This window comes from Phalacrocorax aristotelis, chromosome 18 (genome assembly GCF_949628215.1).
Source record: "Phalacrocorax aristotelis chromosome 18, bGulAri2.1, whole genome shotgun sequence".
NCBI classification, from domain to species: Eukaryota; Metazoa; Chordata; class Aves; order Suliformes; family Phalacrocoracidae; genus Phalacrocorax; species Phalacrocorax aristotelis.
Window position 1 is genome coordinate 1286166 of NC_134293.1, and position 20395 is coordinate 1306560.

The 20395-nt window shown below is 49.4% G+C and overlaps 1 protein-coding gene across 5 annotated transcripts in view; it reads right to left on the reverse strand.

Annotated features, from left to right (window-relative positions):
* Window positions 1–4817: 4817 nt before the first annotated feature.
* The window catches only part of FAM222B (family with sequence similarity 222 member B), a 36566-nt gene continuing 20988 nt past the window's right edge, over window positions 4818–20395 (reverse strand). For 3 of the 5 annotated variants that reach the window (XM_075112764.1, XM_075112767.1, XM_075112766.1), the window contains exons 2-3: window positions 14772–14899; window positions 4818–9082 (exon numbers count right to left, since the gene is read on the reverse strand). In XM_075112764.1, coding sequence (XP_074968865.1) covers window positions 7497–9082; window positions 14772–14853 — 1668 coding nt within the window. In that variant the 5' untranslated portion in view covers window positions 14854–14899 and the 3' untranslated portion in view covers window positions 4818–7496. The remainder of the gene's footprint in view (window positions 9083–14771; window positions 14900–20395) is intronic. The other 2 variants (XM_075112768.1, XM_075112769.1) reach the window with 1 other exon arrangement.

Consider the following 20395-nt stretch of genomic DNA (forward strand, 5'->3'; position numbering starts at 1 on the left):
GACGGGCTCAGATGGAGCCGGTTAATTCGGTAATCGCCGGCAGTGGGGACAGCAGGGGAGGGGTGTCACCAGCCCCGGGGTGCTGTTGTCCTGCAGCCCCCCCCCCCCGCCCCATCCCCATCCCAGCCTCACCATCCCTTCGTTAGCTCTGGGGCAATTACAGCCCTGGGCGGGGGGGAGGCAGGGATGCAGAGCAGAAATGGGTGGGTGGGCAATGGCTGGAGGGGCACCAGGGCAGTTTGGGGGGGGCCCAGCTGGATCCGGTCCCAGGTGTTTGTGTTTGTTCCCCCCCCCCCAAATCACCCCAGCAGCAATGGGGGGGTGGGTGGGGGGTGTCACCATCTCCGCAGGCTAATCCCACAATTGCATTAGTGCTGCTCCAGCTTAACACAATTAGCCCCTAATTAGCTGCACCCTGTGGCCCTGGCTGGGCTGGGGGGGGCACCCGCTGGCCCTGGGGAACGGGGTGAGCCTCCTGCCCATACTGGTGCCCAGTTCTTGCCCCTACTGGTGCCCAATGCCTTTCCTAGAGTGGAGCCGAAAGCAAAGCCATACTGGTGCCTGATGCCCACCAGTTCTGGTGCCCAGTGCCAACCCCCACTGCTGCCCGGTTCCTGCCCATACTGGTGCCGCTGCTTGCCCTGTGCTGCTGCCCAGTGTCGGCCCATTCTGGTGCCCAGTATCAGTCTGTACTGGCGCCCAGTGCCATCCTGCCGCAGGGAGCCCCGCGCAATGCCCAGGCTGTGCCCCGGGGATGGCCGAGCAGCACCGCAGCCCCCCCCGATGGCATTCACCGGTGCCAAACCCCGCTGCTCTACGGCACGCTCTCCCGTTATTAGTTCTTTTCTCCTACAGAGCCATAACCTGCTTTTTGCCCTGGTTCGGCCTGACGTGGCCTGAGCTACGTCAGGGCAAAAGCATCAGCCAATGCCTGACCTGCATAGATTTTATTTATATATATTTTATTTTTATATTTTATTTATTATATACATTTCATTTCTATAGTTATGTGTACACACACACAGAGCACAGGAACGGTCCTGTTCCTGTAGCCAGGCCATACAGCAGCATGTTGGCAGCCTCTTGTCGCACTCCAGTCACCTTATTTAAAAAAAAAACCCCAACAATCCATAGATTATTTACTGTAGCTTAAATCACTGTTGTGGCGAAGCGGTGCCGGTGAAAGCCTGCATGGCACCCCCGGCTGTGCCCATTGAAAGCCCGGTGCCAGGAAGCCACGCTGGGAGCAGAGAGGGAAAATAAACCCAGGGAGCCGGCGAGCGTGACCCTGCCCTGCCTCAGCCCCATTTGCGGCCCTCTCTGCCGTCCCTGCTTGGGTCCCCCCCCCCCCCCCCGATCCCCCCCCATTTTTCTTTTCCCCTTGCCGATCATAAATGCGGCCTCTGCCGTCAGGCGCCGCTCGCCCGCAGCGCCCAGCGCCGACGCGCCCTGCGCCCGTCAGCCCCGCACGGCTGCGCCCGGAGCCACGGCGCCCTGCGGCGCCTGCCTGGAAATGTCAGCTGGATCTTGGAGCTCCTCTTAACCTTCTTAAAATGGGGGGTGATGGGGGGTGGGGGGGTGGGTGTGAATCCGCTGCAAGACCTGGGTTGTGAAGCTGCGGGTGATGCTCTTAATATTGATGGAGGGGGGAGAAAAAAATACCCATTTGCTGCTAAATTTAGCTTCAAATATCAAGTTTAAAAATAAACTTCCTGGAAAGTTGCTGGTTTGAAGCTTTAGTCCAAGAGCCCAGACCCTGCCAGCTTGCTCCCTGCTGCATTGCCCCAACGGGGCTTGGACACTGGCCGGGTATTGCACAAGATGCTCGAGCGTTATTAAATGCCCTATAAGTGGAGGAAGCCCCCAGCCCGGCTGGCAGGGGCCGGAGCTGGGCTTGGTTAAGCCCCAGCCACGCTGGCGCTGCCCTTATCTAACCAAACTCCAGCGCCTGCTCACCCCTTACCCCGCCTTTGGGGTGCAGATGGGGAGAATTTTTGGCAAAACCCACGTCATCTACTGCTCAGGCGGTGGAGCCCCGGTTTGTGCTGATTATTGACGCTTCTTAGCCGAGACGGCTGAACCAGACATTAATAGTTCATCAGGAGAAAAATGCAAGACAAATTTGCTCTTCACATCCTTTATTAAAATTCTGGCTGGGCCTAAAATTGAAATTAATTTAAACTAATTAGATAAAATACTCCAGTAATTTTATTGCAGTTTGGCCTTGCTGAGCACTGGAGGAGCAGGCGAAAGGCGGCCGTTGCTCGATGTCCGCCGTGAGCGCCCCGCGCCAGAAGGCGAGGAGCTGACCGCAAAGCGCCCCTTTCCCTTGGCTCCCCACCCCCACGTGACCCTCCAGGACCCCCCCATCGGGCAGGACTTTTTTTTCAGCTCTGATTTTTTTTTTGCAGCACCTGCAGCAGTCGCTCCTCCATCGTGAGACAATGTGCCGCCGGCGACGGACACCTCGGCGCGTTGCCTACCTCGGGCCAAACTCAACGTTCGCATCCCCCCCACCGTCTACCCGGGTACGGTGAGCTCAGTGTAGGGGGAAAAGCAAACACAGCAATTAAATCTTTGGAAGAAAACCCTGTCTGGCCCTAAAGGAGGAGTTCTAAAAGGCTGAATCTTACTCTGCCGGCTGCCAGAAGCCTTCGGCGCGGTTACTGCGGCGGCAGGTAGCTCCTCAGCGGGGGCAGCAGCTGCTCACACCAACGTCCTCGCTGGCTCGTTATCGCACCAGCGCTCTGCTCCGGGTCTAAGCGCAAAGGCAATGTAGGCGTCTCCTGAAGAAGCTTTGCAGGAGGGATTCCTCCCATTGTGGGGACAGATGAAGAACCCAGACACCAAAGGCGCTCCAGCGTTGCAGAGTCAAAGGGTGGATGGACGGAGCGGCTGCTCTCGGCACGGCCTTTCGGGATGCTAGAGCTCTTCCCAGCTAAGCTCAGCTGGGCTAAGCTGCCTGGTTTAGCCCAAACTCCCGGGAAAGCATGTGGGAACCCAGAAATGGTACCAAAGAGTGTCTGGGGAGCGCTGGCAACAGTACGAAAGGCAGTGCTTTGCCGTCAGAGGGTTTCTGACACGCGGATGTCGGCACGAGCGCAGAGACGGGCTTCGCGCGGTTGCGTCACTCTTAGCGACGCAAACACGCAGATTAAATCAGATGTACGCTCACGGGAAAGGGGAGAAAACCCTCGCGGCTCCTGGCTTCCAGAAGGGGTCTACAAACGTTACGAAGCCCCTTGAAAACTTTGTATTATGGCGTGAATAAGCAAAACCCTGCGTTTCTGACACACGCCACGGGGTCAGCGCTCTGAAGGGCACGAGCCTCCAGGTCCAGCTTTTGGAGCACCCCCATGTCTCCCCTGGCCAGGGGAAGCAGCCCTTGAGGACACGTGGCAGCCCCAACCCTCGCAGCCGGTGCCAAAACTCTCTCCGAGTTCACCCCGACAGCACTTAAACCGCCGCCTCCTCCTTTTTTTAAAATAATAATTTCAGCACCTTTCTGGCTCTCAGATTTTGTAGTTCTTGTTTTCCCAGGCCTTCTCAGTGCTCTCACGGAAGAAGGGCAGCCGGGCCATGCCTGACGCATTCATACCCCAGAAACCCACGGGGACCCTTCCCCGAATTCCCTCTGGGACAGGCACCCGCCCCGCGCCGCCGCCCACGGCCAGGCGAGCCTCACGCACTCGCGCTGCATCGAACAAGGGCGGAGGGACCAGGTCTCTCCCTCTCTTTTATTCTTCCTGTGGACCAAAAGAAAACACGCTAGCTCCTACCCGTAGCACATAAGCAGCAGCGTTTATCATCACTCTGTGGTTTAATGAAATACAGCAGCAATTCCCAGTTCTCTCCCCGGCGAGCCCCAGCAAACATTTCCGTTCGGTTTCTGAGGGAGCGGCCGAGTCCCACAGGGACGACTTTCACATCGTAAGCTTAAAGAAAATTCACGAGTGTATAAAATGTTAACTTTGGGCTGTAACAAACCAGGCTTGCGACTGAACAGCTTCAAAGCTTCTGCTCCAAAGACAAGCCGTGTCAGAGACGGAAGCTTCCTCGTGGAAGGGTTTACACCACTTTCATGTTTATCCCTCCTAGGACCTTTCTAAAATCCACCCCCAGCTGGCGAGGGGGGTGCCAGGAACCACTGGGACAGCGATATCCTGCTCCAGCAGGGTGGTACAGTACCGGGGACAGGCTGCGGCGCTGACGGGCAGCGAAAACAGCTGAGAACAGCTGAAAACACCTTACTCTCTCCTCAAGGAGCAGAACTGTCGCCTGCGAGCGCCCAGGATCCATCAGGGGAAGAGCAGCCTTGTGCTGGAGGCGGAGGAAGCCGCCGACCCACAGGCGAAGACAAGACAGACCTGTGAGCCCAGCGCTGCGATGGGAAGGGCGGCACGAACCCCAGAGGTTCCACCATCCAAGCCTGCGCCAGGGTCCCGGGGAGAGCCCCGGGCGAAGGTGTGCCCCTGGCCTTCGGGTTACTCTTAGCTCTGCACCGGGCAGAGCGTGAAATAAAACTGCGCGTGGACAAGCGTCTCCAGGAGAGCGCGGCTCCTGCCGCACGCCGGCCCCGGGTGCGCCTCAGCCGCGCTCCCCTTCGGCCCCTGGGTAAGCGGCGGGGCCGTGCCGGGAGCCCCACGGGTCCGCTCCCAAAGGCCGTACCTGGGAGCGAAGCAGGGCAGGGCGGGCGATACTCTTTAGGGAAGATGCAGCGGGGAAGGGGAAGGAAGGAGAGCCCACCAGCGCCAGGCTGCGGCCGGAGGGAAAAGGGCTGGTTTAAAGAAAACAAATCTCACTCCAAGAACAAAAGGAAGTATTTCAGGATATTTTAATAGTAAAACAATCCCTATTTTTCAAGCCACGTCCCACCTGGATGTGTCTCGGGAGGATTTTTGCCTCCCGGTCCTGCTGCACCGGGCAAAGTCTCCGAGGCCGTGGCTCTACCTGCGAGCAATCCCCAGCAGCGCACGGCGCGCTGCCGCCACGCCTCCCCGGCATCGAAACCGCTTCCACAAACACCACGACACGGGACTCGACCCCGTCTCTCCCTCGGGAGGGGAGCAGGAGGGAAAAAATTAGCTTTTAATAACAGTTTGGGTTGAGATTCGTAGCAGGCTACAGAACAGAGGAGATGGCAGTATTTTATTTAGTAAAAAGGTACGTATTCAGGTAGCAGAACACCTTACAGTAACTAACTCGGCAGGAAAGGTTAAAGTCATAGCACAGCCCTAGATCGATTTAGGGGAGCGGGACGGGGAAGACGACGGGGAGACTGTCAGGGAAGCAGCTTCAGACTCGAACCTTGGCTTCCAATATCATGTATTCAGAAAAATATTGCATGAAAAGCCTCAGGATTTTAGTTCTTTCATAGATGTATATTTACCAGTTTTCACAAAGACTGCAGGAATACGATTATAAACAATAAATTAGGACTTCATGTTGCTATCATTTGGCATAACACAATCAGGCAATTTTTCCTTTTTAAATATAAGGCAACACAAGCCAACACATAATTTAATCCGTCTTTAGTCAAATTGCTTAACTTTGCTAAAGAGTTACCACTAAAGAACGGCTTATAGTACACTTAAAAGAATTTAAATAATGACATGATATTAAGTGTACTAACTTACGCAAGGAGTCAGAAAACGTACTCTGCTAAGCTTTGAAACCTAAATATTTGTTACAGCCCAGGACTACACGTCTAAATTAAAAAAATACAAATAAATGTCTTCTAATTTTTCCATTTACGAAAAACTTTTAAGAATCTCTAGCCAACTATGACGTCACTTCAAAACTTGTTATTTTTTTTTTTTCAATTTTGTACGATGTCTTAAGTTTGTTTTTTTTTTTTTAAACCATGCTCGTTAAGGAAAGTTCAAGGAGCAAATACTTAAGGCTTTGTTTTTCGAAGGGCTGTGAGGGAGGCCAGTGGATGGCAGAGGCCAGTGGGTTCACCCATACACAATGCTACTCAAACCCACACTACCAGGCGACATTCATACAGAAATATTACACTTAAAAGTTACAGTGTAGAGCAATATTTTTAGCCAGTGTACATATAAAGAATCAATGCTTTTTTTTTTTTTTCTTTTTTAATTTCCAAACTTGGTTGTGATCATTACGTTCAAGTATTAGTCTCATTAACAGAGATGAGAAATTTTCTACTTACAACAAATTCGGCTGTTAGAAAGGAAAGGTGTAGCTTCGGTACACTGAGGAGAACAAGACGCTGAGGTTACCCAATAGTTAGTGTCCTACGGCCACGGACTCGCCTAGCTGCTGGAAGCGACGTGGGGCAGGAACAGGAGGAGTTAGGCACCGAGACCCTGGGAAAAAGGGATGTTATAAACAGCCTCGCTAATTCCCAGGGAGGAAAATCGTTCCATTAAACCCGCTGCGGCGTTTTGATGGAGGGGAATACGGGACCGTCGGTCCCGCAGCGGCTCGCGAGCGGAGCTTTGCTTCGGATCAACCACCCCCCGCCCCGTCGGGACTGCTGCCCGAAGGGGACCGCGCCACGCCGCCCACTGCACCAGGGACAGATGAGCTCGAGTTACCTCTCCTCGCCCTGAAATGAATTCTAGCTACCAGAGAAGCGGCTGAACCCTTTTTGGAGTTGTCAGTGGGTCTGGATTCCCTTCACATCAGGACGCCCAGACTCCTAGCAGCGAGGGGTTCAGGCGAAGCTAGCTCTTACGCTGGCGAAGGGGAGCGGGGAAGGGAAATATGACACGGAAAGAAAGCAGCTACCTACGGCAGCTACGCTGCCTATGTCCTCCAGCGGCCATTCCTCCCTCCTCTGTACCCTGTCCACACACAAAAAAAAGTGTCAGAAAAACCTCCCAGAGACTTTTGACTTTGGACAAAGTCTGAATGATAAATGTGGGCGTCTCGGCAAGAAACAGCCGAAAAGCTTCTTCCTATGTTAATGCCTAAATACACCCCCCTAGCTAGCTCTTTTCAAACATAGGCTTCTTTTTCGATTAAAGAGGCCTCTAGACAGTGCAAATGGTCAATGTTTAATGCATTAATGAAATGGGCTTTCGAGTTGAAAATAAGCCCCGCTTGCTGACAAGTTTTGTTGCTTTTAATCTTCAGAGGAAATTGAGATGGAAATTTAAGCAGCTACGCTACCTCGCTCTTTACGGAGCTGGCGAACAGATGCAACTGCGAAACCCTGCAGCAACTCGACATCAGTCCAGCAAGTAGCTACTAAGCAGAAGGCAAAAGCTGCACAAAGGGGATTCTGCGGTGAGGAAACAGCTGCGGCGTGAAGTAGTGTAATGAAAATCTTTGAAACAAAAAGGCATGTTAAATATTTGATGCATAAAGGAGATAGATAACATGTAAGCAAAGCTTTTAAATATACAGTATGTCTTCTTCCAATGGTTACTATAATGATCACACAAGTTTGCAAGTTAAAAATGCCTTGCTTATTAATTAAAATTAAGACTAAACCTCTAATTTTTGTCTGTGAAAGTGACTGCAGCCTATCTATACCCTGGGTGTTGAATATGAAGATTTCGACTATCGGTTGGTTCAGGTGCTCGGTTCATGGGAGGCCGATGGACTTTTCCCAGCACGGCCATGCTCTGATCTCTGAAGCAGGACTGCTGGAAGTCCCCGCTTAGGTAATCCATGGTCTGCATCACATTATTCTGGCTGGATGGGCCAGCTCCAGCTCTGTAATGAGTTCCTCCCGCACAATCGAGCGGCGCTCCTGCTGGCTGTCCCCCGTGGAAAGGCATGGCGAGGTCCTGGGACCCAGAGCTGTCACTGTTGGGCGTGGGCAGAATGTTATTCCAGATGGGCTGGAAATAGTGCCCATTGGTGTATGGCAAGGGTCCCTGCAACCCGTTCACAGGCGGAGAAGGCGTAGGCTTCTCGATGGGGGGCTTCAAGCTGAACGACTGGCCCATGCACAGTTCTTGAGGGTAGTTTGAAGTTTTGCCAGGAAAACTCTGCCCTGCGATCTCTCTCTGAGGGTGCTTCCCTGCGAGTCCAGCAGGTCCAGCAGCATCCCCACACATTTGCTGCAGATGTGCAAGCTGGTGCTGGTTCCACGCAACCGATTTGATTTCGTTCTGGTACGCGGGCGGCACCCTGTTAATATTCACCATGGGCACATTAACAGAGGCAGGAGGAATAGCAGCAGCAGCATGATCTACAGGGTTCACTACACAGGAAGGCATGGGTGTAGGGACATTGTGAGTAGATACCCTGGTACTTGCATTGATAAGCAGGTTGCGACTTATAGGGCTGGGGTTTGCGATCTGTCCCTCACATACTGAGGTAGTGCTAATGCCAGCTCTGGCCTGGCAGAACTGGTTAATCTGGTGCACAATGCTGCTCAGGTCCGGTGGCTGGTTCTGCTGCAGGGTGGCAGCCATAGAGAGGGGAATGGTTGAGGTAGACACGGTCACATTCGGCGGCGCATCTGCATCCGGCATCTTTCTGCTTCCATGTAAACCTGGCTGCAGCAAAGGATTCGGGGGGTGCTGCAGAGTCTGGTGTGCCATGGTCTGAGGATGCTGCAAGCCCTGCGGCTGCTGCATATTCTGAGGGTGCGGCAGCGTCTGCGGCTGCGGTATCCCCTGAGGGTGCGGTAAGCTTTGTGGCTGTGGTATACCCTGAGGGTGCTGCAAAGTCTGTGGCTGCGGTATACTCTGGGGGTGCGGCAAAGTCTGTGCATGCTGGAGAGCCTGCTGGCGAGCAAGCGCCTGGGGGTGGGTTAAAGTGCTAGGTGCAACGTATGGTGTGGAAGGGGGATTCATCATCGCTTCCGGCAGCAGACGCGTGCGTGTCCCGTCAAAGTCTTTGATAATTCCTTTCGCTGGAGATTTCACTATCGCCAGGAGGCCTGTTTTCGTGGTGGCCTGAGACGGGTAGGGACTGTACCTCTGGCCCGAAGTATCAAGTCCGTTCACAGTACGGCGTATGTGTTTCCTCTGGGGAACCTTGACACTGTTTGGAAAAATTTTTATAGTCAGTGGATTGTTGGCGACCTTCTTAGCATAAGCATCCAATTCTGCTGGGGTAGGATACTGTGCAGATCTCATTTTCTGTGTAGTGTCCCCTGTGGAGAAAGGAAAGTCGTCAGTACCGATTCTCGTAAGCAAGGGATCAACCCCAGGGCAAGACAGTTGCACAACAAGGGTAGAAAACCTCCAAGGAATCAAGAGGCAAGACCTTCGTCTTCCCAGACCGGCAGATCTCATACCAGATACATCATTCCCTTCACTACCTGGTGACCAACACAACCCCCAGTTCAGCTTAAGGCAAGACCTGCCTCGGGGAGCAAAATGAAACCAGTGGTTTGACCACCGTTCAGTTGGACAAAACCAGGTAACACGCTACAAACATCGGGTTGTCTCCAGCTTGAAATACTTCCTACAGCTTGTGTGGCGGGGTAGTTTCTGTTCTCTTAATTTAAGGCTGCCTCGCCATGGCTCTGAAGCCATTCTCAGTATCTTTACCGTGTTAATTCAGAAATGAGGAAGTTATGAATTAAACATTAAACCCGTGTAATGCTGAGGTGGGAACCATACGAAGCACTTCAGCTCAAGCCTCCATTTACATCTGAGTTCTTTTCTAGATGCTGGCATCTGAAAGCACTTTGAGCGTCTTTTTGTCCATTAGGAAGCCCTTGTCAGTCCAAGTTCAGCAAATGGAAGGAGGCTACACGTGCGTTATTTGATGGCTTGCAATTATTTTTTCAGCTGCATTTTCAGTGTGGCACCTTGCTAACGGCAGCATCCTCGTATCACACAGCAAAACGACGTGATTACCTCACAAGATCAAGAACACACTACTCCCCAGACACAGACAAGATACTTCTGGAGGCGGGGGTGGTGTTTCACTTACTCTGATTTACCAGATACCTACCTTGCCCACAAGCTCGAAGGGCTTCAGGAAAGAACTTCAGGAATCTAGGGAAATGCTTGTGCCTCTCTCGCTACAATCGTATTCCAAGCAGAGTTGGGCCGTTCCCCTACCACAGCTGTGCTGCCTAACTCCTACAGGACTACTGCTTTAGAAGTGATTTTATAATCTTCAAATAATTGCTTGCAGCTTTGACAATCTGATTTTGCTTTTGCTTCTTCCCCGCCAACCTTGTAAACCGTTTACTGGAAAAAACAGCCCATCATTTTTGCTAAAACTTCCAGCATCCCCGTGCCATCTGCTGCTGCGCTGGAAGAACGGAAACGCAGCAGCCAGCTCCTCCAGAGCCCAAGAGCACCTTGGCCCTGCACCTGGCCCTCTGACCCAAGGAATTCTAATGCTCCAGTAAAAAGCTTGATGCTCCCAGGCAAACAGCCCTTCCTCTTGAAAACCCACCTCTGATTCTTTTAAGCAAATTGCTTCCAAAGGCTCCTGAATACAGCTCAAGCCTGAGTACCAGCCACCCCTCCTTGCACCCTGCAGCTTCCAGCCCTCACCGGTGAGGGAGAGCAGCACTGCTCGAAGAACACTCGCTGTCAGAAAGTAAGGGCCAGGAAATGGAAAATAAGATGGGTACCAAAAGAAATTATAATTACAGAAATATTAAAAACTCCTTTTGTGAAATAGGAAGCTTTACAAGCAGGCTGTCCTGCATCTCTAGCACAGCACGTACCACGGCCCCAGTCATACTCTTGCTCTCTGCTGTCCCAACACTGGCACACACCGCCCTTTCTCTTAACCGAGGGCAATGCTCATTTGATATTAACCCGAACGTCCCCTCTGTTCATATCCCCGTGCCTGCCGCGGCAGGCGGGTGGTTTGTAGCTGTCCTTCTGAGCAAGCGGCTGTGCTCCGAGCAGAGAGAAGAGCCTCTGAATGGAGCGTGCTGGTCCTTGCCTCAACAGCCCAGGCCTTCATGAGCTTCCCAACTTTTGTTTTTAGCACTGCCCATGCCCGCTGAGCTCTGTTTCTTCCCCAAGAGATGACCCTTGCAACTCACCATCAATCAGAGAAGAACCATCAACAACGGACAAAGGAATCCGCTCCTGTCTGTGTTATGGTTTATGTTACAGTTAGGGCCATTGTCACATAGAGCTTTATTTTTCAGATGAAAAATTAAGTAGATACTTTAAGACACCTTTACCATCAAAATTTCCCAGCCTGGTTTACACTTCTATAGGCAGATCAGCAAATTAGGTGGCAAATATAAACACTGAACAGATACACTAAATATTCCTTTACCCAACCACCTATTTTTCTGTTATATGAGAACTGCAATGAAGTTTTTCGAAAGCAGCTAAAACAGCAACGTTTGACCAGGCTGCGGCTACCGGTAACAACACATCTGTAACCCCGAATCTGGAAGAGCTCCTTCCTCTGGTGAGAGAAAATAAACCCTTGGTCAAACTGAAATGATGCACCAACATCACGTTTGGCAGCGTACCAAACAGCGAACCACCTTTTAATTACCTTGGATGGGATCTTCTGACACCAACCACCATTTCACACAGGGCCCCTTTTGTGCACAGCTAAGATTATGCTCCGTTTTCTATGGACTCCCTTGGCCATTCTACTTAGGTCTGACCAAGGCGATGTACTTCCGAGTGCCCCAACGTGCTGCTTAAAATGTGCTTTGCTAGTAGCTCCACGGGCAAGATTCGATGACCGGAGTAATTAAGGCAACAAATGAAAATTAGGAGAAAGGCATTATGGGGCGATCAAGAGTGTGAATAGCCCATACAAATAACCTACAAACCAGTAAAGAACAATGAGGTCTGGTTACTAAGTGAATGGAAAATCAGCTAAAACAGACCGAAAGAAAATGCTGGCATTAGAATACCGCAAGTGTGAGGATTCTGGATCGGGCCATTAAATGACGAGGAGGATGGCAGGTGAACAAGCAACATCAAGAAAACAGTGGGATGAGCTCTACAAAGTTACCTAATGGTAAACGCAAGGCAGAATACTTTTGTTGAAATGTAATTATTTCATGTTTACTGTAAGGTAGAAGCTGTGCATATGAGCAATTACCCCAATAAATTGGTGAGCTGCAAGTTCACGCTCCCGCTAATCCTGTGGCAACCAATTCATCCGGTCACATTCCTGCGCGCATCTCACCGCTGGAGCTATTTTTATCACGAAATGAGATGTATTTCTCTGCCTCACCTTAGCAGCGATGTAACATTTTAAAGTGCATTTCGCATTAAGGCTTTAAACCCCACTGCTTTTAAAACTGCCTACGGGTAAATTTTCATTAACGTTAAACAAAATACAAACAGGCCTTCAGGATTCCTGCCCCAATGAGAGCATCCGCGCTGGGACAAGTGAGGAACAGCTGTGCCCATCTCCTGCATGAAAATCTCAGCTGCAGCAGTTTCTCTACAGGCTTTACAGAAGGAGCCCTCACCCCTAGACAGGACTCGATTTTAGCTGGCAACCCCATATTCCTGATCCCAACCTGCTCTTCTCTCTTTTGTCCTCCCAGCCAAAAGCTCTCCAAGAAGTACCTTCCAACCTTGACTTTGCACCACCGTCACGAAAAATCACCCTTTTCCTCCCAGGCCCTGTGGCATGGTTGCCTCATCCAGCTGCGGCTGCGGACGCTGCCCCGACAGTCTTGCCTCAAGTATCCGGCTGACTGGTCAGGTTTATACTGGAGTTACTGGGAGGAAGGGGAGAATGTCAATATGGAGTCAGTGAGAAATCCCCTGCATGGATAAGGATGAATTTCAGGGTTGGCCCTTCCTGTGAGGCAGGTTAGAATTAAAAGAAAAATACTGAAATTGGAAGTCCCATAGTGATCAGTTTCTAAAGGAAAAAAATACATGCATATTAATCTACAAAACTCCTACTGCACAGACCACCTTTAAGAAAAATACCTCTTATTTGAAAGCGAATAAGAAAAAAAAAAGATAATTGAGCTAATGGGTATTTTTAAGCATTAATAAGAAGTCTAATCCAGAAAACTACACTTAAAAAATTATTAATACAAACACTGTAAGTCTGAATAAAGGCTATCCTGTGGAGTTCTGTGCCTTTTAGAAAAGCAATAGCACTATTCTTAAAGGCTGCTTCCAACCCCCCATCAAAAGTCACAAGTCACCGTTCATTAAAAATGCTCATTAACTCAGCTTTCCTTTGGCCAGGGGCTAGAGTGCTTGTGCGTATACAGTACGGAGGGAAACGCACCAATTAATCTTACACACATCTGCAGCAGGGGTGAGCAAGGTCTGTACGAGCAGTTTCATTTTCCATATAAATCAGAACAAACGGGCACAGCTGAGCATCACCACTGCCAGCCAGTGCCTGCCAGCTACTTTATGTCCTAAATTCTTTTAAATGCAGTCCCCGAAGCTCCTCGCTAAGCAGGATACAGCAGGGCTTTCAGCACGGGGATAAGCAACTCTCAGAAGCAGCATCAGGTACCATCAGGTTAAGAAACTGCCCTCATACAGCACGTTGCCTCGTAAACGTGTAATTAGCAAATACCCGATCTGTGCACAGCTATCCTCACGTGAACCTCAACAATTTGCTTTCAGAACTAAGCCTTCCGATCCACCAAAGCGACTCCACGTAACGCGAGGACCTAGTCGTGTTCTCACCACAGCAGCCTCCCTTTTATGAAGGCGTGTTTCCGTCACCGAAGCTCGAACTGGAAATGGGAAAGAGAAAGGAGGGGGATGCCCAGTTTCACGCCACCTAAGGAAGTCCTTTTGTGAGTGAAGATTTTTACTATTGCCAAAAGCGTCACTACAGTTACCAAGCCCGTGGAGTCGGCATAAATGCCGTTCAAGTGCTGGGGGGAGCACGCGTTGTGTCCGTGAGAAGCGTCATTCCCCTCTGGCAGGACCTATAGCATGTCACCCTGAACTGCAGGAGTATCTTACCTATTTTCAGTAGCACCACAAGTCTCAACATAATAACCATTGTAGCTATAACTGGAGTGTAAATTACTTGCTTTTAAAGAGCAACGCGTCCATCGGCAAACTGAGGGTACAGAGGTCATCTCCCAGTGCACGATTCAAATACAAGAGAGAGGTCACAGCCCTGAGAGCCAAGTACACAGATCTTACGTAGAAACCTTGGTATTTCTGAAATTTCAACTGAACAATCAGTGTGCGACTTCAGTGATAAAGAGGAGAGACGAAGTAAGATTTAAAACAAAAAAAGTCTCTGGCCAGTAAACTCACATTTCCAAGCGTAGGTTCTTAAAGATACAACTATGAAAAAAAAAATTACTGAAGTTACCAAAAAAGAATTATCAGAGTACTCTGCAGATGTATTTTCAGAGGCACCAAAGAGACATCAGAAAGAAGACGGAAACTTTGAACTTTGGTAATTTGGGCTAGATCGCTAATATTTGCAGTACATGCCCCAGGTATGTAGAACAACAGAGCTGCTGACCTCAAAAGGTTTGCGTTAGCCTGAGCCAACTGTTACTGGTGTCTACGAGTAATTAAACGAATGGAAGTGAAAAAGAGTCAGGAAAAAGTTGTGTTAAGAAGCAAGTCAGCTGGCACACTTTTAGCACAAAACGTTGTCAGCAGAGAGGCACGAATCTCACAGAAACCTCACTTGCATTTCATCTCGCTGTGGTTAAAATTAACCTTTATAAAGCCAGGAAAGGAGGAGAGCTTGCTGCACACACGTGAACCTCCACAGCGATCTCTCAGAGCCATTATTGATGGATGCCTTGAAGGCATAACAAAAGACAGACTCTCACATTAAACAGTTTTTCCACTGTATCCTGAATGTTTATGTCACAGCTGTACCAGAGCCAGATTTAACAGTTAACCACATCCTGCAGACAAAACGTCACTCACATTTCTGAAGTCCAGTGTTCATCTGCGTGTAAGAAAGAAGCTGAAAGGAGAGGTCACCTGGTCCTGGCAGACAGGCCAGCATGGCAGACAGGCACTAACACAACATGGGGCATTCACTCCTCTGCACACTGCAACAACAGAGAGACAATTCAAAGTTATAATACAAGGAGGAACAGAGACAAGAAAGCGGCAAAGAGCCATCCCTGGGTGAAGGCCTGACCAAGCACAGATGCGTGACCGCTGCTCCGGCCCTCGCTGCATCTCGTAACGGCAACGGAAATACTTCAAGAAGCAAGTCATCTGCAGGGTTAAAACTAAAATAGCCATCTCGCTCTCCTCTGTGGCTTGACACACAGGGGATAATCCATAACTCTGTCCTCAAATTACAAAGGTGGTTGTTATGAATGGTAAAGAAACCACCATCGTTCATTTTACTACATATTGAAATGTGCTGGCTATCTACCAGGTATAGCCAAAGCAAGTCCTCTGGAGAAATCCTGTCAACAGCTCTTTTACATTTAATAAAAAGGCATGGCATGCATAAATTGAAGGCAAAGTATGCAGCACTCTGCCTTGTGGCAAGATTAAGCTGCATGCTACAGCTTGTAATTTCTGTGGTCCATTAGGCTGAAAAGATGAATGGCTACGACTTCATTTCAGAGGAGACTCGCTAACCTGCGCGGCTCTGGGTTAGACAAACAGCAAGACGTGCCTTCTGCACAACGGAGCTGCAGAGGTGCCACCATCCCCTACTGCCGAGGTTCCGCATTTAGGAAGTCAAACCTCAGAACGAATGCAGGGAGCACTAAAGCTCCTTACGTATAAACACTGCCCGGCTACCCTCAAATCCCACCATCGGCGTACCGATACAGGGGGGTTTCCAGCAACAAAGCTAACTCAGGCTCAAAGTCTCCCAGTGTTACTAGGATTATGGAGAGAAATTTGAGTTGGAACGAGGTCTCCAGAGGCCGCTTGGTCCAAGCCTCGGCTCAAATCTCCCCTGCTGCAGCTCCCAAGGCAAGCCAGCGCCAGCCAGGAGCGCTTTAGAAGCCTCTGGGAAATGGGGTGGCTGAGCCAAGCTGGAGAAGTCAGTCAACATCTCCTCCTTGCCCAGATCTCCACAAGCATCGGTGCTGCTATACAGTTAGTGCTTTTGCCAAAACACTTCAGGAGCAGCTAGAAAGGGCTTGGGGCTCGTTATACGGCCCCCAAAACACAGAAAGAGTTGAAGGCTTCAAAAGTTATAGCCTGGTTTATTTTCAGTCATCGTTTCAAAACCCCAATTAAAACCAACTGGGAAGGCATTCAAAGATCAAGGCAGGCGAAGCAGAAAGCTCGAGGCTGGCACGAGAGTGCACGGTTTCTGGCTGCAGAAACCCCGCAGAGACCGATTCTGAAAGAGTCGCACTGCTGAGGGCCGCACAAACGATGCAAAGCCTTCAGATGACACCGAATGCGCAACGTCAACGCTGCGTCCTGGATAGCACCACCACCTTCCTGTTCCAGAAAGCTCCAAAAGATGGTTCCTCCACAGGGACATTTTAAAGCCTTTATTTGAAACCTAACCTCTGGCCACCGCCACTAGCGAGACGGCCCAAGGAGTACCTGCACCAATACAGCAAATGGCGTGGACTCAAAGCTTACCCGCAGGACATCAATTACTCACTGCGTGTGATTCATTAGCTCTGTGTTTGTATGCACCTCCTCAGCTCAACACGCAAAAGCTGATTAAACCAACAGCCAAAAAAGCTCATACAAATATTAAATTTATAAAAACTTCTGCGTCTTCACTGTGCCGGTGCTCTCAAAAGCTGAGCGAGCCCATTGGGTGCCACTGTGACCAATAATTAAAAATAATTTAGGATAGCGAATGTCAGCTTGACTACTCTGCGCTATGGCCCATTCACCCTACCCGCTCAGAGCGACAGCGACTCGGCGCCGTGAGAAATACACACAAACACACACACACACAACCTCACCAAGTGCAGGGGCGACAGAGCAACCACCAACAGAACGAGTTCACATTCATTCTCCGTTTCATTCCTAGGAGATAAAAACAACCCGCAGTACTGTAAGTTCACGATTCGTAGTTGTAAAACCTTATAAAAAAAGGTCAAAACCTGGATTTTCTTCTCACCCTCAGGCGTGTGCAGCCCCAAAAGAGCGGGCTCTGCAGCACAGCACTGCAGTCAAAGCGCTCTGTGACCGAACAAGCAGTGTTTCTGACAGCAAGATACGCAGAGGGTTTGCTCACCTGCTCTGTCATTAACACTCATTAGAGCCTTAACGCTGTGCCTCCTTGAGTAAGCCTCTCGCTCAAGTGCCACGGAGAGGCTCTTTGCCACGCACGCAGCAATAAACAGGATAATGGCACATTAGGAGAGAGAACAAGTGATTAAGAGTGGTCACAGCATCCAATTCAGAATAGCCAGGCTTCTGCAGTAAGAGAGCAGTATTTCCTTGAAGGTCAAAACATGTATTTACAGAAGCTTTAGCTCCAATACAGGGAGTAATGTTTTAGAGAGGGCTATAAAGGCGAGCTGTTCCCACAGGCGGATCATCATTTTAGGCAATGCCAAAGGTTCATAAAAGACTGGGGTGGCAATAACCATTTTAAAAGAAATATTGGACTTAGAAAAATCATTTTAAGTAGAAGCATAAAATCATTCTTTTAACTTGATTTGCAATAACCAAATTGATGCCATCTAGGTCACTGCTGAGCATTAAAGAAAGAAATTCAGACTTATACAGAAGTGCTGACTGTAACTCCATTGCTGAATTCCATATTATAATTAAAATCCTGCTCCAATTTTTGTTCTTGATTAAATTACTATAGTTTTTCAAAACTCAGATCTCAGTATTTGAAAACAAATGCATCTGAAATACCTTTACAAACAAGGCTGTTTATTTCATTGTAAATTAATTAATGTTTATTCCCTTTGAGATACTCGGTACCTGTCCTGCCTGATCTTCAGCACGAGCTAGCGCAGACGACTCCGACACACCACCCAGATAAAACGAACCGAAATCCCCGGCACAGACTCTATTTGGGGTCGCGGTGAGCATTAACGGCTGCCTCAAACCGCTGTTACGTACGGTCTCAAGTCGGCAGCGCAGGGTCCTGACACAAGGCAGCTGCGCCCATCATCCCCTCCTGCGCTCGGCTTTACTGCTTCTAATTAGTCCAGAGCAGGAGATAAACTCAACTTGGCACAGCAAGACTTCTCACCAGCAGACTTGGCTCCACGACGGCAACTTGTGTGGGTACCAGCACCTGCAAAGCTCCCCGCGGGGCTGCTGCCCCAGCCCCTCCAAGCAAGGTGCTGTGTTACTGGGGGAACTGGAATGGACACAGTCAGTCAGGAACTACGGGGTTTTTGCGCTCTTCCAGGCTCGGTAACACCGTCATCTAAACCAGTCAGCTGCAAACCGGAGAGCAAGCTGACCAGTAGGCTTCGGCACCCAGCAATGGAAGGCAGCTATAAAACACCTTTAAAGTTTTAAAATTGTATTTTAGACTGGTTCTGTATACTGCCAAACACAACATAATGAGCTGTCTTGAAAATATATACAAAAAGATAACGTACATTTCTAGAGGAAAATAATCACTTGCTTGGAATAAATAAATACCCCTCTTCGAAGTGATTTTAATCTAATCTGGCTGCAGGATATAATCTTAACAGCACACATACTGCAGGATGCTCTATGAAATAGTCAGCAGGTTTAGACACATGAACAGATTTTTTTTTTTTCTCCTAAGGTTTATTAACAAAATTAAATCAAAGCATGTTAAGCTTAAGAGGGATTTGCAGCGCATGGGATTTGGGGGCAACTTTCATATCCCCACAATGAATGTTAGGTTCAGCCTTACCTGCGTAGCAGAGTGCTTTTTGTTCCAGGCAGCACAGTGACCCCTGCGCTGATTTTCAGAGTAAGTCCTGTCACCCACAAGGCTCACCGGGTCGGATGGAAGAACTCACCTACAGCCATTGCCCACAGACACCCTCCCTGTAGAGCTGAGAATCCCTTCCAGTAAAACTTACCGTGATACTGCCTTTCTGGACTAAAAATATGTGGTATTTTCTGGCTGATACTCAAAAGATTAGCATTGCCTCTGCCAGACCCGGTGCTCCTCCGGCCAGGGGGGACTTTTACAAGCTACAGTAAAAGCCAGGTGTAAAGCAAGTCGGTCCTACTAGGAAATTTCTAATACTCTGACACAGCTTTATCATTATATAAACAGACCACATATGCAGAGTTATTGCCAAGTTTTTAAATATGCCAGTCTCTGAAGCTCCCCACAGGCCTTACAGGGTAAGCGCACAAAGGAAACGCTCCCCGCAAACCATCCCCGGCCAGTGAAATATGGGAAACTGAGGTGGTTTAGACAAAAGTGAGCTGGTGAAGTTTAAAGTTAGGCTCCTGAAAGTAAACATGCATGTTTGAAATTCCACGATTAACTGTGGGCTTGTTCACAAAGCTCAGGGCTGGGAGGAAGCAGGAGCATCTACCCACACACAAAAGAAAAGCTCAAAACTATTCCAAGTTTCCAGCACCCTGGGGTCCCGTAAGCCCTGCGAGGGTTGTTAAGCGCTTGCGGCTGACTGATACGCTTCGCTTCTCCTTGTTATTCACAAGGTAGCCCCGTGAAATTCCATAACCACTGGTGGGATTTACAGCAATCCCCAAGCGCACGCGGCGCGTTCCAAGTTCAGCAGATATAAATGCGGCAAACCCACCCCAAAACTAACTTGGGTTGTAAAGTTTCTTTGGTACAAATGGCTGTAAGAGCTTGGCAGGAAACATAATTGAATCCGGGCCAATCTTCATGCTCCAAGGGAAACTCAGTGTCTCATTTACCCCCCGGCAGGCTGCTCGAGACCAAGTGAGACTTGTTCCTTTTCCCTCTCCCAAAGTAACCTAAAAATCTCAGGGTTTCAAAAATGTGTTCGTGTCAACTGCAGGTGCTGAACCCACCCCCACCCCCTCCCACTGACCTCAGCGTTCAATACGATTCCTTCCAGTCGGCCATGCCTCGCTTGACGGTGTCTAGACTGATCCTGCAGGCTTCCTGCCATTCTCCGGCCCTAAAACTCCCCTTTATTCTTGGGCACTTACCAGCATGGCCCTTTCCCAGGACTGCTGAAGAGCCAGATATAAATCTTACCGTTTCCTGGAACAAAATTACCAAACTAGCACTGCATTCACCGCCGGCCGGTATCACCTCCTCTTAACGTATTTTATAAATGGAAAACTGCAAAATAATGCGCGGAGTAGTAGTCTTTTGAAATGGCAATAAATCACAATAGCATCGAGGGTACTTGGGGATAAATAAATAGGAAGGCCGAACAATAGAAAGTCGCCTTTTGTAACAAGCGGAGCGCGCCGTCAGCATCTGCCGGCACAGGACCTCTTGGCTTCCTGCGTGCAGGTGGACCTTTTGTAGAGCCCCGCAACAGTTTCGATCAAAATCAATTTTTGCTTCTTGCAGTTTAATTAACTATGATTTTGCTTGTAAACCATCTCACCTTTTAGGCTGACCTCCATTTATAATGTTACTCAGGGAAAAAAATTAAATAGTTTGGAGGGGAATGCAGAGAGAATTTAAATGTACACGGGGTGCT